At 41.9% G+C, this 17,401-nt stretch overlaps 1 protein-coding gene across 5 annotated transcripts in view; it reads left to right on the forward strand.

The window, feature by feature from the left end:
• Positions 1 to 17,401, forward strand: part of XRRA1 (X-ray radiation resistance associated 1) — a 67,724-nt gene that overhangs the window by 22,169 nt on the left and 28,154 nt on the right. For all 5 annotated transcript variants that reach the window (XM_020879861.2, XM_070473249.1, XM_070473248.1 and 2 more), the window contains 2 exons: positions 2,148 to 2,245; positions 8,635 to 8,768. In XM_020879861.2, the coding sequence (XP_020735520.2) occupies positions 2,148 to 2,245; positions 8,635 to 8,768 (232 nt within the window). The remainder of the gene's footprint in view (positions 1 to 2,147; positions 2,246 to 8,634; positions 8,769 to 17,401) is intronic.

A 17,401-nucleotide genomic window follows, 5' to 3' on the forward strand; every position in this document is an offset into this window, starting at 1 on the left:
ATGTAAGCTGAGACCTAAAACACGAATAGGAGTGACGCAGAAATTGGAAGGTGAGAAGGCATTTCAGACCAACAGAACAACAGATGGGGGGCAGCAGTGCCTGATCAGGGACCCTTTGTATGTGTATAAGAGATATAGGCAGGGGAGAATGGAGACTAGAAAGGTGGGCAAGGGGCCCCATATTATCAGGGGCACTGAGTGACATGGACTTAACTCTGCAGGCAAAAGAGAACCTTGGAAGGCTTTGAAATAGAGACTCAGTAGTGGCTGTGAGAAGCATGGATTGTAAGATGGGAGCCTGGAAACCTGGAAGATGGTTGCATTTTTCCAGAAGAGGGGAGGTGAGGCCTCAACTGGGGCTGTGGCCCTAAGGGTAGAGGGGATTGAGAGAGACAGCGCGAGAGAGGAGGTAGAAATAAGTCAGACGTGGTAACTAATGGGCTTGTAGAGAAAGAGAAGAACCAAGGGGATTTACTGAGACAGACAGCAGTATAGGAAAGGCAGGTTTAGGGAGAAATAGGATGAATTCAGTTTTGAACGCATTGAGTTTGAAGTGTGTTTTTCAAGAAGTGTGTGACAAAGTCCCTGTCTTTGACGAAACAGTGTGGTCTCTCAGGAGCCTGAGTTTGAAAATAAAGGCCAGGAGGCACATGGAAAGATGCTCAACCTCACTAGTAAATAAAATATCATCCAAGAACTATTTTATGCCTATCAAATATTGACAGAAATGAGAAGGACTGATGACTGCCAGCATTGGTAGGGAAATGGCTACTCTTGTATTCAAGTGAAATAAATTGGTGCAACATCTTTGGAAGGTAGTTTGGCAGTGTCTCTTAACATAGTCTAGTAGTTCCACTCCCCAAAATTTATTCTACAGAAACAGACTTGAACAAGGATGTTCATTGGAAATACCCTGAAAGCACATGTTTCTATTTGACTCTCTAGAACATTCCAACTCACAAAACCAACGTAGGCCACACTTGACACCAGGTTCATTTAGAAGGCTCTGGGTAATTCCTCATGTATGCCAGCAGCACAGCATCAGCACTTCATGTCCAGTGAAATCCTCGGTGCAGTTCATGTAGCTGTTCGGGTAGCCATCCATGAGCCACTCTGGCCACTCAATGGGTTGATGCCAGCACTCTGGCTTAGAAGCCTTATTCACCACAGGAACAAATAGATGTTGTAACACTCCATGGACAAGGCCCCCAGAGTTCCTAAAAAGGACATGTCCAATCATAGGAGTGCCCACACACAGAGAAGCCCAAAGTTATGGCACCCCCTTCAGATAGGTATAGTTCATTTTTAGTTTCTTCTAGTCCAGATGTGACTTACCAACCTGGGGTCATTTTTACCACAGCAGTTTTCTTTATAACACAGTGACTGTACCATTTTTTTTCAGGTTACCAATGGAAGAGGGCTAGAAAGTTAACTCAAGGTCCAGTTCTTAAGCAGAAGAGGAAGTGTTCTTAACCTTTTATTCAGATAATCTAGCCACTATCCCTAGGGGTATGGTTAAATAAAATAGGATATGTCTATACTATAGAACATAATTCAGACATTATGCAGATCTGTATGTTTTGACTTAGAACATCTTTAAATCATATTGTTAAGGGGGGAAAAAAAAGCAAGTCACAGTACAATGTGTGTAGTATGAGTCCCTTTTTGTAGAACGAAGTATGTGTGTGTGTGTGTGTGTGTGTGTGTGTTTCAGTATACACATAAAAAAGTCGAGTATTACACGTGAAACTTTGAATAGTTATCTCTAGGTATTGAGATTAAAAGGAACTTTTATTTTTCTATTTTTTTAAAAAACTTTGGTGGAAATGTTTACTTTTATAATAAGAAATAATAAGGATCATTTTTTAAAATGGGCTTTGGAGTTAGATTCAATTCTTGATCTTTCCATTTAGTAATTCTATTTCTAGCAAATCACTTAGCCTGATTGAGCCTTGGGTTCTTCAGCAGTGGAATGGAAGTAATAATCACTCTTTTTCAGAGTTGTTAAAGACTAAGAGTCCATGTAAGTAAAGCACTTTACATAATGCTGGGCCTAGTCCAGTGGGAACCCAGTAAATGACCCCTATTTTATCTTTCTCTTATGTCTTTTACAAGTTACAGTTTCCCTCTTTCTCCCCCTCCTTTAGAGGCATTTCACACGTTTCCAGTCTTAAAGGAACTGGAGCTTGCATTTAACGGCATCAAAACAGTCTATGTGAAATACGGAGACTTTAAGTCCTTGGAAGTAAGTTGGAGGTAGGGAGTTTTTGGTGCCCACCTGTTTCCCTGTAAGGAATGGGTGTAAGGAGTCTACTGATCATGATTTTGGGGAAGGAGCTCTCTGGGCCTTTATAGCTACCTTGCTTCAGGTGGTCCTCTGGGGATGGTGGTGGAGTTGGTGGTGATGATAAGGGAACAGGTTGGTGGAGGTGATGGCAGTTGGATGAGAATACATTATACCTATGGCCATGGTGCATGGTCTTGGAAAACAAATGCCAAAGGAGTCTGTGCAGGAGAGTGAGTTTAAATAGAGTATTTTAGGCCAGAGAATTTGAGGGGAGATCTGGATCCAGTGGGGGTTGAGGCATGGGGGTTAAGTGCTAGGCAGAGCAGACTGGCCCAGCTGAATGAGAGGTTGTGAACTTATTCCCGAGGCCCACCCTGGTATGAATGAGCCAGATTGGTTCTAATGAGCTTGGATAAGGTTATTGGCCATAGGCTCAGGGATGAGTGTGAAATAAAATAGGACCTCTCTAAGTTCTATAGCAGACTCTTGACATCTGTATATCCACAGCTGTTTTGTATTTGAAAATGTTTTAAAAAATTGCACTCTTCTTGGAAATCTTTCTTCTAGATTTCCCATAGTCATGAATCTTCTGTACATGTTCTCATACTTCAAGTTAATCATGTATCAGCATCCATGAAAACTTTAGGGTAATTTTGTTTCACAAAAAAGTAAAGCTTTTGTCACCACCTGAGAGTCTGCATGCACAGAGAGTAGAGAACAGCAGAACTGAATTGAGGTGGCCAGGCTCACTCACTAAGTAACGGGTTCTTCCTCACGTGTTGGCCTTCTGGAAAAGCTTCAGAGCCACACCTCAGCAAAATGTCTGCATGTTATGATCCTTGGGGTTTACCTCAAAGAACTGGTAACTTAAATTATTTAATGTACAAACATCAAGAGACATCATTCTTCATAAAAACCTCATTTAACCCGGTCTAACCAGAGAGAAACCTTCCGCAAGAGTGCACTTTTAAGAGTTACATGCCAAAGTTTTAAGGCGTTTTAACCATTTGGGATGGTGGTCTTCCTGAAATGGATTATACGTCCTTGTATTTTTAAACCATGCTATACTGAATGTAATGGTACTTTTTCTCCACAGTTTCCAGTCACATTGAGGCTCACAGTGCTTTACTATGATTTCTGACAGGAGTGGTTCTCATACTTATCCAGGAAGTGAGGTTCTTGAAAGTCCAATAAAACAAGGAAAGAGAGAAAATTTACAACTCATGCAGCTTTGTGCTAGGTTAAAAAATGTGTTATATCAGAGTTTATTATAGACAGAGGGAAACAAACTCTAGAGATACAGGGAGCCACTTCTTTACCAACAGGCCTGGGAGCTTCTTACAGTTTTCCATTAATTTGTTATTTTGCTTTAAAAAAAAGTAGTTATTGAGCTCCTGTATGTTGTACATTGTTCAGGGACTCCTACATTCCTTACCCCAACCATTTCAAACTCCTACTTCAAGCGCCTGTGGGCCCACAGGGAGGGGACGTGACTACAGGCTCTGACCCTATAGCTGACTTATTGGTTGATCATTAATTGACTTTTTGGAGGCTCTGCCTCATAGTGTGATTGCAACTGATGAAGATTATTTATCCAGCAGACCAGTCCTGTCCAAGGGAATTTGCTTACATAAGAGAACAAAGTCAAGATTCAGAATGTTAATGAGAAGAGGAAATCTCCTGGTCAGTCATTATTCCCCTCTCTCTATGGTTTGCAAGGGCTCTCTAAGAAAAAGGATAAACCCGTCAGATATCCTGAATTTGCAGCCAATAACAGTGAATACTTTGATGTGTAATGAAACTTGATGTGACTTAGCAGATGCAACATCCAAGTTAGGAATCTTCTCTCCCTGTTTGCCAGAAAGGCTGTCACCCAGAGTAGAACTCTTCAGGAGGCTGATTCATGTCAATGTATGGCAAAAACCACTACAATATTGTAAAGTAATTAGCCTCCAACTAATAAAAATAAATAAATAAAAAGCAGAGACAAAAAAAAAAAGAAAAACAGCTTTGTCATGCTTTGATTCTCTGTACACAAGTCCAAAAAAGAGTCAACTGGAGAACTGCCTTAAAAGTCAGGACACCTTGTTTGTAGTCGTGGTCCACCACTGCTTTCCCCTAACCACCTTGGCCAAATAACTTACCCTCTTGGTGGAACTTATGTCTCCCCTCTGTAAATTCTGGGCCAGCTATGAAATTCTTTGCCCTGCACGTTCTAAGACTGTTCATTTCTTTGAACTGTCCTTGAAAGCAGATTTGGACCCAACATTAAATAGCTGAAACAGCCAGAGCAAGGGTCAGCAAACTTTTTCTGTAAGAGGCCAGACAGTGACTGTTTTAGGGTCTGCAGCCCCTCCTGTTGTAACTGGTCATAACTGTCATAGTGAGTCCACTCTGCTGTTGTAGAAGGAAAGCAGCTTCAGACAAAATGTAAGCAAATGGACAGGGCTGTCCCCATAAAACTTTATGATGTTGAAATTAGAATTTTTTTTAATTCTCATACAGTGTTATATTAATGTGTTTTTCCCCCAACCATTTAAAAACATACAAAGCATTCTTAGCTCATGGGCCATACGAAACAGACAGCAGGCTGGCTATGGCTTACACGCCTTCGTTTGCCAGTTTCTGAGCTAGAACCCTGATGGAAAAGCTCAGTATGGTTGGAATGCAGTGAGACACAGTAGAATATGGTGATAGATGAGCCCAGGAAATAACAGAAGAGACCTTAGAGAGCTTTGGAAGCCTTTTTAAAGACTCCGACCCTTATCCTATGGATAGTAGGGATCCACTGAAGTATTTGGAACTGAAGAGTAACAGGGTCCAAACTATATTTTAGAAAAACCACTGTGGCGTGGCTGTTGTATAAAGAATGGATTGGAAGGAACATATGTGAGAAGTATTAAGGAGATAGAATCCATAGGCCTTGTTGACTGTCCTCATATGTATATGGAGGAGAGAATTATCTCCATCTTTATCTGTTTAACCAAGCCAGATTTCCAGGTGTTCCTTCTTGAAATCTTCTCTCTCTGCCCCTGCCAAGTGGGATAGCCCATTTGTGTGAACTCTCATTGGAATTTGCTGATGATGGTATGAACTCAACACTGCTTCGGTGCTGGGCATCTTTCATGGCCTGTGCAGTCCAATCAAGCCCACTCTATACCATGGGCTCTAGTCATACCCAGACCATTTGTAGATCTCAGAATAAGCAAGGCTGCCTTCTGCCTCCTGACTTCTTTACATGCCACTTGCTGTGCTGTATGTCTTTCTGTCCTTAACAATTTCAGTTCAGTTCAGTTGCTCAGTCGTGTCCGACTCTTTGCTACCCCATGGACTGCAGCGTGCCAGGCCTACCTGTCCATCACCAACTCCTGGAGCTTGCTCAAACTCATGTCCATCAAGTTGGTGATGCCATGCCACCATCTCATCCCCTTCTCCTCCTGCCTTCAATCTTTTCCAGCATCGGGGTCTTTTCCAGTGAGTCAATTCTATGCATCAGGTTAATACAGTCAGTACTTCGCAAAGTATTGGAGTTTCAGCTTCAGCATCAGTCCTTCCAGCGAATATTCAGGACTGATTTCCCTTAGGATTAACTGGTTTGATCTCCTTGCAGTTCAAGGGATTCTCATGAGTCTTCTCCAGCACCACAATTCAAAAGCATCAGTTCTTTGGCACTCAACTTTGTTTTTAGTCCAACTTTCACATCAATACATGGCTACTGGAAGAACCACAACTTTGACTAGACAGACCTTTGTTGGCAAAGTAATGTCTCTGCTTTTTAATATGCTGTCTAGGTTGGTCATAACTTTTCTTCCAAGGGGCAAGTGTCTTTTAATTTCATGGCTGCAGTCACCATCTGCAGTGATTTTGGAGCCCCAAAAAACGAAGTCTGTCACTGTTTCCATTGTGTCCCCATTTGTTTGTTGTTTGCCATTAAGTGATGGGGCTGGATGCCATGAGCTTAGTTTTCTGAATGTTGAGTTTTAAGCCAACTTTTTCCACTCTCCTCTTTCACTTTCATTAAGAGGCTCTTTAGTTCTTCTTTGCTTTCTGCCATAAGGGTGATATCATCTGTGTATCTGAGGTTATTGATATTTCTCCCGGCAAACTTGATTCTAGCTTGTGCTTCATCCAGCCTGACAATTTGCATGATGTACTCTGCATATAAGTTAAATAAGCAGGGTGACAATATACAGTCTTGATGTACTCCTTTCCTGATTTGGAACCAGTCCCTCATTCCATGTCCAGTTCTAACTGTTGCTTCTTGTCCTGCATATAGATTTTTCAGGAGGCAGGTCCAGTGGTCTGGTATTCCCATCTCTTGAAGAATTTTCCACAGTGTGTTGCGATCCACACAGTCAAAGGCTTTGGTGTAGTCAATAAAGCAAATGTTTTTCTGGAACTCTCTTGCTTTTTTGATGATTCAACAATTTGGTGAATACCAGCTAGTCTCTGAGGACAGCCTAAGTGTCACCCGCTGTCTGAAGCCCGTCTGGAGCCCCTGGTAGAGGTCAGACATCTGTGCTAGTAGCATTGCTACTTAACAGACACACATTATGTATCTAGCTGCCCGACTAGGCTGTGAGCTCATACAGGGCATGGATTGGTTCACAGTAAGCCTTCAGTGTACAGGCCTTAAATGAAGGGATGGTGATGACCATGACAGGCATCATTAAGCATTTACTATGTTCCAGGCTCTGCTAAAGGCTTTACCTACACAATTTCTCATAAAAATCCATTATTATTTCTACTTCATAGATAAGGAAGCTCAGCTTAAGTAATGTGTCCAATATCACAGTTAGTCAGGACTTAAAGCCAGGTCTACGGGGGGTATCAGTTAATTACTGCAGTGGAATCAAGCCAAACCCAGCCCTCCTCCAACAGTGACCTACAAACAGTTGTGTTTATGTGTGATTGACTGTGTTTCACTGAAGTGGTAGACTAGGAACCTTGCCCCTGCACCAGCTGTGTAAGATGCTGAAACTGACCCCATTCAGTAGGGGTCAGTGGGTGTGTGTGTGTGGATGTGTTACCAAGTACGGCTCTCCACACAACAGGCCAGTAAATCAAGAGGCAAGTTGTTGGGGCAACGAATAGTGAATTTATTCAGAAAGCCAGTAAACCGAGAAGATGGTGAACTAATGTCCCAAAGAGCCATCTTGCCTGAGTTAGAACTCAGGCTTCTTTTCTACTAAAAGAGGAAGGAATGAAGTCAAACATTTCCTGGTTTAGTCAGCCTCCTGAGGGGAAGTGTTAATTTCTTCCTTCCTGCAGTCATTCAGAGGTGGGCCTGTTCTGGAGTTTTCCTGTGAGCTAAACAGAGGAATTTTAGCTTACGGCTCATTACCTGGGAGGCAGGATTCCCAGAGATGGGCCATTACATATAATTTAATTTTATAGGCAACATCCCTTTAGTGATTAACGGGTAATAAAATAAAAAAAGGTTCTTCCCTATTACAGAGAGGGAGGGAAGGGAGCAAAGAGCTAAAGTAGGTGTCTGGAGAGGCTTTTCCAGAAAGAAAACAAAGAATGGAGTGAAACCATTTATCATAATTGCCTTTGTGTTTGCAGAGAGAAACTCAGTTTCCTGGCTGGCCCCCTAACCCAAGTCGACTATATCATGAATCTCGGTGGCTCGTTAGAATGTGCTTTATGATGAGGTGACAGTTGGGGTCATTGTCCTCATAAGCCAGTTCATTTCAGCTGCTTATTTTATGTGCAGCTAACTGTGCCAGGTCCTGTGCTAGATTACAGTGACAAGGCGCTTCACCTCAGAGAGTTTATAGCCTAGTCTACCACTGTGCACCAGGACCTGCTCGTTTGGCACATCCATGTACCAAAATCTCTAGTCCTCAGACTTACATCCAGTTATCACAGTTGCCTGGCTGACTATGAAAAATACCCTGGAAGCAGTCTAGATAAAGCACTCAAAGTCAGAGGAGGGAGAGATTCCGTCTAGCTGGGAGTGAAAAAAGCTTTCAGAAGGAGGGAGCTTTTGAGCTGGCCTTTTAGGGCTTGGATTTTGTTCCATAGAAATAGGGCATCCCTGAGTGAAAAGCTCAAGCAAAGATCTCTGGGTGGAGTGGGGCAAGGAATAGGGAGGAGTCACTTTGGCTAGCACCAAAAGGGATAAGCAAAAGCTTGCAGCATGGGAGCAAAGGCTGGCAGATTGGTTGGGAATTAACTCTTGTAGACCTTGAATGTTAATCTAGAGAGTCAGGAGGGTTTTAGTCTGTGGTTGATGGGCCCCCTGGAAAGTTAAAAGAAAGTAGCCATCTCCCACCTCATGTATGAGCATGGTTGTCACGAGGAGTGCTTCTGTTTCTCTGTCTTCTATCTTTGCACCATAGTTCCTGGACCTTTCCTTCAACAGCCTGACGGCGGAGGCCATCTGTGACCTGGGGATTCTGCCACATCTCCGTGTCCTGCTCCTCACAGGCAATGGCCTTACCTCTCTGCCACCCAGTTTGGCTGTCGCAGAACAGTAAGTCCCATATCCCACAGTCTGTCCCATGTGTTTCCCTCCTGAGTACAAGTATCCAAAGAAATAATCCAAAGCAGTTCTAAAGGGCTGTAAGGACAGAGCCGGGAGAATGCCACTTACTGAAGCTCCCAGTAAAGGTACCGGTGGAAGCAAGGCCCCAAGAGTTGGGGAGGCCTCAGCTAGAGAGTCCATACCCCTCCCCAGTAGGAAGTGACACGGGTGTCTGCATGTCACTGTCCTTTCCTCTGATTGCTCATTCGTAAGTTGTGGCTATTGCTCTTGCCAGACTATTCCCCTTCATGAATCCTCTAAATAAGCTTTGCGTATTTCCATTCTGCACATTTGTTTTGGCCGTGCCTTCTGGCCAGCATGTACTGGCCCTTTCTCTCTTAATAATAGTAATACATGTGTAATGCTTACTATGTGTCAGATACTGTTCTGACACTCTTAATATATGCTAACTCATTTAATCCTTACAACCCTGTGAGGTAAGCGTCCTATTATCATCACCCTCATTTTATAGATGAGGAAATTGAGGCACCGGTAGATTAAATAACTCAACCAGAGTTACAAAGCCAAGTCGCAGAGGCAGAATTTGAATCAAGTCCATCTGACTCCAGAGAGCAGGCTTATGACCATTACTTTCTCTTCTTATGTTGCTTCTGTACATATTCCAAGGGCTACCTCAGACTGTCCTCTTTCCCTATCAGAAGCCTTTCTATCTTAACCATTTTAAGTGTACTGTTCAACGTTAAGTACATTCACACTGTTGGGCAACCGTCACAACCATCCCACTCCAGAACTCTGTTCATCTTGCAGAAATTCCATCAACTTTGACTAATGGACATTACGCTTTTAAGAGGAATATCAGATAATTCCTTGGATTCCAAAGATATTCCTTTTTGCCTTCAAGGTAGAGCAGCAATCATACCTACTTTTGATAATTGGTATCAGTCACCTGGCCAATATAATAAACCCCTCTTTTCCTGCCTGTTGGTTCAGTGGAATAAAGAACCCAAGAGGCCAGAAGTAAACTTAACTTCTAGTTAAGTCGAACTATTTTTGTGTCCCCTGTAAAAGTATTCCTCCCAAGGAAACTCAGAGCTCTAACTTAGGAACTCAGAGCTGCAGGAATTAGAAGCAAACTGTAAGAGGAGCTGCTTTCATTTTCATTCATTCATTCCTAGGCCTTTATGATCTGGTGTGAGAAAAACAGAATCAGTTTTAGTTGCTAGTTTATGTGACACTCCATCCTGTAAGTCAGCATCCAGTCTCACAGTGGGTAGTCTCCTAGCTAGTGGAATAAATAAGTTGTCAGAAGACTGTTTTACAATTTTGTTAAGTCACCTACTTCTGTGTGATGGAGTACATGACAAAAAATTAAACTCCATATCCTTGAGTCCATTATTGTACTTCTTTGCCATGAAATGTGTTCCATGGTTAGAAGCAGTGTTATGTGTACTGTTGAAATAATGAATAAGACATTCTGTAACTCCACAGATTGTGATCCTTGGCAGAACACTGCAGTTAGGCAGGGAAAATCCATGTCTCAAATACATACATATTTCAGTAAGGAAAAAAAAATCACTACTCCTTTTATGAAAGTAAATGTCCACTCTAGTCATCCTTCTACTGGATGATTGGCTAATCCTCCTAGAAATGGTGCCATGTTAGCAACTCAGCATTAGCCTCTGTTATTGGCAGGTTGGGTGTTCAACAGGACTGGTAGCCAAATGAATTTTGTGGAGGGGAAATATGTAGCCTTCTTCCCTGCTGCCAAGGCCATTTTGCAAGTAGCAGGGTATCTAACTGACATTCATGGAATGGGTCATCTTGTTCACCTGATCATTGAGAGTCTTATCTGAAGTGGATAGTCTTTGGGAGAATTCACACGAGATACAAATAATTCTCATCCTGTTCATTCTGAGAGGTCCATTCATATAATTCTCCCTCAGTCCTCCCTGTCAGCAGTTTTACATTATGTTTTCTAAGCTTTGACTCTTCAGCTAAACCACTGCCCATGACTGCACTTTTGGCTATCTCACCAACCAAGTAAAATGAACAGTCAGATCTTTTGTTCTGGGTTCTATCTCTTGGGAGGATTTCTCCTCCCCTGTCTTTCAGAGCCACCTTGGTATGGAGTTATAATCTTGCAACACTCTGGTTTTGGTTAGTATCAGCATATCATGCAAAATCATTTGTAAATTCATTTGCTTATTGTTCTCTTACACCCAGTGGTCATAGAACATTAGTTATGGGTTGATGGAGAAGAAACAGTACAGCAGGAGTAGGCATTGTAGAAATCTAAGCAATGTTAATTCATTCAACTTTTCCAGATTTGCTTGAGCTGATCTCCAAAGTTATTTTCATGTACTGAGGGAGTTCTGAACATTCAGGTCATAATGCACATCTCAGGAAACGTGGTCACCTTAGTGTCCCATGGTCAGGTGTTCAGTCTCTACCAACATGCAGGAGTAAGCTAGAAGCTGTTTCTCAAAAGGAAAATAGTTCTATGAAGAATAGAGCATAACTTTGCTCAAAAAAATGATTCTGTAACTGGTGCCTTAAAAAGGCTCTATTCATAGAGTGAGTGATCATTCACTCTATTTATCATCCAAACCAGGAACATAGTTGAAAGGGAAAAGCACCACTATTAATTATTTGGCAATAACAGGTGAAAATTCAAACTGTCCTTGAAAACCAGGATATATGGTAACCCTATCTATACAGCCTTAGACAGTTAGAACACAGTTGGACCTGCTGAGTCATAACACCCAATACCTGTGGTAAATGACATAATGCCCAGAGAGCAACTTGCATGGCAGTTGGACCTGTTGGAGAGCCTTGCTTTGCTCTTCCCACACAAAACGAGCAGCCTCAGTAAATGGATCAGAACAGCACAAATGTTTTACATGTAGCTGCCCAAATCAAAAAAAGCCAGCAAAGCTTTGTAACTTTTTCTTAGTAGAAGGCAGTGAGAGATGTCTTTCACATTGGAGGTATATTCCAGCATGCTCCAGATAGATACCTGGTCATCAAGAAAATTAATCACGGTGTCAGTTTCTTGAGTTTTTGTGAGGCCTACCTCCATCCTGTGGCACAGTCCATACTGATGCATCTAAAGTATTTGAATTTCCTGCCCATTAGCTCCAGTCAATATAGTGTTCTGTGGAATACCAAAATAATCAAGATTTCCATGGATTAGATTATGAGTTAATGTAGCCCCAGGGAAGAGAACAAAGGTATACTGCTGTCCCTGTCAGGTGAAAGCAGACTGCTTCTGGTAGTTCTTGTTTATTAATAAAGAGAAAGTAACATCTGGCATGGGCTTCCCTGGTGGCTCAGAGGTTAAAGTGTCTGCCTCCAATGTGGGAGACCTGGGTTCGACCCCCGGGGTCGGAAAGATCCCCTGGAGAAGGAAATGGTTAACCCACTCCAGTATTCTTGCCTGGAGAATCATCACAAGTGCTAGGGGCTGTGTTGATGTGCTATATTAAGAAGAGTCCACATAGGGAACAGTGGCTGAAATTGGAATCACCATGTGATTGAGTAATTTACAGTCATTCTTCAAGACCTGTCTTCTGCACAAGTCAAATAAACAAGATAAACAGGGATGTTATAGGACTCATCATCCTTCTACTTTTCTAGTCTTTAGTGTTTGCAGTAATCTCTGCAGTTACCTCAGAGATGTGGGATTATTTTTGATATACTGTTTTGGAAGCAAAATTCCTAGGGCTTCAATTTGGCCCTTCCTATTATAATAGCCCTCATGTTATTTGGTCAGTAAAAAAGTGTGGTTATTTTGTCAGTGACTTAGTGCATCTTTTCTAATGATGGAAGAACTGGGGAGATAACCACAAAGTAGGTTTGTGAGTTGACCAGGTCCATTCACAGGCTAAATTTCCATTCTCCCTTTGAATCGTCACAATCGCCCACTTTCTGGTATGGACCACCATGCCTTTCATACCCCAGACTTAGCAACAATTTGCAGATATTTTCTAGTTATGTTTGAAAGCGTTCATTAGCATTCTCTATATTGTTGGAAATGTTCTGTGTCCGCATTGTCCAATATGGTAGCCACTAGTCATATTGAGCACTTGAGATGTGGTTAGTGTGACTGAGGAGCTGAACATTTCATTTTATTAAAGTTTGATTAGTTTTAATTTAAATGTAGATAATCAGGAACTGAATGAGAAACCATGACTCCCCCTGTGGGCAACTCAAATCACTTTTTTTCCTCACCAGATCTAGAGTTCTTTTGGCATATAGGTCATCAGTAACTCCAAATCAGCTTAATTCATTTACAGAAATTGAAGTTGTTTGAAGCTGGTCTTCAGTTCCTGCAAGGATCACACTGTTTTCTAGTTCACACTTCCTCTTTGGATTTAGTCCTCTATTGCCCTAACTTAAAACAGGGGCAGTTGATTGGGGCTCCCTTTCTATGACATACTCTGGACTCCAGTTTTTGGCCTCCTGGACTAGCAAGGTTGTCAGAATCTCTACTTAGCTTCTCAGCCACTTCTGGAGTCAGCAGAGGGCCCTAGGTGAAAAGTGACCCCAAATGTTACATGAATCCCTTCAGGTTTTCTCCTTCCAAATCTTGGTGCCCTAACTTCACAGCTCATTAGTTCCCAGATGCCCTAAAGAAGATTGTCTTTTATATATGTATATATATGTATACATAGTCTGGATTTTATAGTTTACACTTGGGAGAGAGTTGGCTCATGGTATTTAGTCTGCAGGACCATAAGCCTTTCCATTTATTTTGGCCAGGTGCCTAGGTGCCTGGTATAGAACCATTTTAAACTAAATAAACTAGCTGGCTATTTTATGAACCACTCCAATGATACAAATATGGGCTGGAGTCTTTCAGGAAGACCAGCTTGCCCTCCCCCTTCCCCTTCTCTGCTCACTCCAAGGCAGTTTACCCTTGGTTTGGGGATGAGAGGAATGGGCTTAGTTCTGCTTCCGAGGGTACCTTTCTTTAGGATCCCAGGTTCAAGTGAGGATCTCCAATTCTATGCCCCACCTTCTCTTTCAGTAATATCAGCAAATATCCTTATGGCAAAAGTAGCTTTTTATGCCCGGTTTATACCTCTGGAGTTTTATTTTTGTTTTTTTTAATGTGGACTATTTGAAAAAATCTTTACTGAACTTGTTATAGTATTGCTTCTGATTTTTGTTTTGGTTTTTTGGCTGCAAGGCCTATGTGATCTTAGCTCCCTAACCAGAGATGAAACCGGCACCCCCTGCATTGGAAGGTGAAGTCTTAACACTGGACCTCCAGGGAAATTCCTGTCTCTGTGGTTTTAGATTTTGCCACAGTCAGTACTTTACTGTCTTCGCATCTCTTGCATCTTATCTTTTTATTTGTTTTTTAAAAAAATTTTTATTGGAATATAGTTGATTTACAGTGTTATGTTCATTTCAGGTGTGCAGCAGCGTTAATCAGTTATACAGTGTACGTGTGTCTACTCTTGCTTAGATTCTTTTCCCATATAGGTCATTATAGAGTACTGAGTAGAGAGGTCCCTGTGCTATACTGTAGGCCCTTATTAGTTAGTCTGTTTTATATGTAATAGTGTGTATATGTCAGTCCTAATCTCCCAATTTATCTCCCTCCCTCCTCCTTTCCTCCCTGGTAACCATAAGTTTGTTTTCTCCATCTGTGACTCTTATTTCTGTTTCATAAATAAGTTCATTTGTACCATTTTTTTAGATTTCATATATAAGCAATATCACATGCTGTTTATCTTTCTCTGACTTACTTCACTCATTATGACAATCTTTAGGTCCATCTGTGTTGCTGCAGATGGCACTATTTCATTCTTTTTTATGGCTGAGTAATACTCTATTGTGTATGTGTGTGTGTGTGTATATATATATATACACACACACACATATATATACACCACATCTTCTTTATCCATTCCTCTTTGATGGACGGTTAGGTTGCTTCCATGTCCTGGCTGTTGTAAATAGTGCTTCAATGAACACTGGGGTACATGTATCTTTTCAAAGTATAGTTCTCTCTAGATATATGCCCAGGAGTGGGATTGCTGGATCATGCAGTAGGTCTAAATGATAGGTCTTTTTTTTTAAATATATATACTTTATTCATCATTCTAGTTGTTTTCAGTGGAAAGTCATTACATGAAGTAAAACAAGTCTTCACCACTCTGTACTTCTATTTCTTTACATATAAGAAAGAGAGAATAAATATACTCCTGCTTATATCAGCATATCAACTGAAATATTTATGCTTTGAAAGCAGTGAGGCTTCAGACAAGTATTATTGTAATTTTCTTCCCACACATCTGTCCACACTCAGTATGCTCTGTCGGTTTCCCTTTTCTGCTAATCTCTTAAATCTTGGTCCCTCATTGTCTGCTCTCAACCCACTGTTTTTCTTGATCTTTATAGTCTTTCTTAGTGTTCTCATCCCTTCCCAAGTCTTAAGTTATTTCTCTACTTCACTTTTGTCATCTGAACTATACACCCATGTATCCTACTTATATCAGACTCATCAGACACATGCCCATGCCAGCATCTCCTCCTCCTATATCCCTGGCCTCACTGACGGGCACTGCTCTTTATCCACTGTGTAGTTTTCCAGGCTATAAACATGGTCATCAGCCTGAATTCTTTCTTTCCTCACCTCTCACAACCAGCTAGGCCCAGAGATGCTTGAGACCAACTAGAAACCACACAACAAGCAAAGCAGCAGTGACACCAGAACCAGAGCCCAGGGCTCCTGATCCCCACTCCTATGCTTTTCCTAATATGGTATTTGAATTCCCACTCCTGAATGGGAACCCAACCACTGGGGCAGACTCTTACCTTCTAAACAATTCCGTTAAAGCTACCAGATTTTAAATGGTATCACTTCCCTTTGCTAAGAGAAGGTATACTAAAAATAGCACTACAGCTGGAAATCTCGGTTTCTTCATTACTGCCGGACTCCTGCCACTTCAAAGAACTCTTCTCCCAGAACTGCTGTGGGAAGGGCTCAGCGGGAGAGTCTGATGTTTCCTATGAAGCTTTGCCTCTTGTCTTCCTCACCTACCTATTGATGGCCCCCCTATTTCAAGGCATGTGTTTTAGAGACAAAATGAAACTCCTCTATGTTATAATTGGAGCTGAACTTTGAAAAGGCAAAGTAGTATGTCTTTTCACAAGAGACAGGTCAGAGCTAACTTTTTTATTATGGAGCTTAAAAGGAATTTTTTGAAGTCTTACTTCTTAGCTGTTTCATATTTCACTGGAGTAAAATAAAGATTGGCCAATTAACTATAGATCAACAGAGCTTCTGTGCACCATCCTATAATTGCTTTCAGGTAGATTAAAAATTCACTGTGTGAAAGTTGGTCCTTTCAGGAAGAGGAAGAGAGTGATCTGTGACCCTGAAAAATACCAGGAGCTAAAGGCTTCTTTCCTGCTCTGTTGAGTGTCTCTGGTCTTTGGATTTCAAGCCTCTTGCCCCTCACTTTGCCAGGGTTCTTTTGGAAACGGTATCTGACCCCTTCCTCTTTTTAGTCAGAATTATCATGGTTATAATCTACAGAAACCCATCACTATTAGAGCAACAAAAAAGGGAAGAATTTACTGTAAACACAACGAGGCATCTAACACTCAGGCCTGGGGCCATGCTGAATATCAGTCCTGAGCATTGTGGAGTACCCCAGAAGTTCTGTCTGTCAGCTTTCAGAACTACCCCTCTCAGTGACACACCCCATTTGTCCACAGGTGAGTGCCTGTGTTGAGGCACATGACCAGCCAGAGCTCCTAAAAATACTACACCTGCAGCCACAGAACAATGATTTGTCTTCCTGTTCCTCTCCTTCTCTCACAGTTCTTAAGAATGTAGCAAATTATCTCTCCTTTTTTTCCTTTGGCCACCCCTCATGGCTTGTGGGATTTTAGTTCCCCAACTAGGGTTTGAACCTGGGCCCTCAGCAGTGAAAGCCAGCAGTCCTAACCACTGGACCAACAGGGAGTTCTTTCCCTCTCCGTCTTCATGGTTTAGTTTAAACATTGCCTTCCCTGGGCTCTCCCCACCTGAGTGGGTGACTCGCATCAAGTTTTGTGCCTGCCTCTGCTCTAGTATTGGTCTCATTGAGTGCTGAGCATCTGTCTCCTCCACGAGACTATAAGAAGAACTTTGAGAGGGGAATGTGTTCTTTTTCTCTTTGTATTCCCTGTGCCTGGCTCCACAAATATGTGTAAAAAAATTCTTGAGTGTGAATGAATGAATGAGTGCACAGCTGGCTGTATGCTCTCTTTAAATTCACCTTTGAAATATTCCTGCCTTTAGGTGAACTGTTAACAGTCCTTTGGGCTTTTGAACTCACTGTCTACCTTTGTCAGCCTCTCTCCCACCCAGCCAGCAGCTACCCTTCCACTTCCCCCCCCTTTAATTCACATAGGGCTTGAAAATGTGATGTGAGAGGTGGGCGCTGTAGTGGAAAGGGCCTGGGGTTTGGAATCGAATTGGTGCTCTACCACTTTCTAACTATGAGATTTTGGGCAAGTGACTCTTAAGTTCGAATTTCTTCATCTGAAAAGGAGATAGATCACACTTGTCCTTCTCAGTACTACTCTGAAATGACATATATAAGACAACACAATGTCAG

The sequence above is a fragment of the Odocoileus virginianus genome, chromosome 10, assembly GCF_023699985.2.
Source record: "Odocoileus virginianus isolate 20LAN1187 ecotype Illinois chromosome 10, Ovbor_1.2, whole genome shotgun sequence".
Taxonomy (NCBI): Eukaryota; Metazoa; Chordata; class Mammalia; order Artiodactyla; family Cervidae; genus Odocoileus; species Odocoileus virginianus.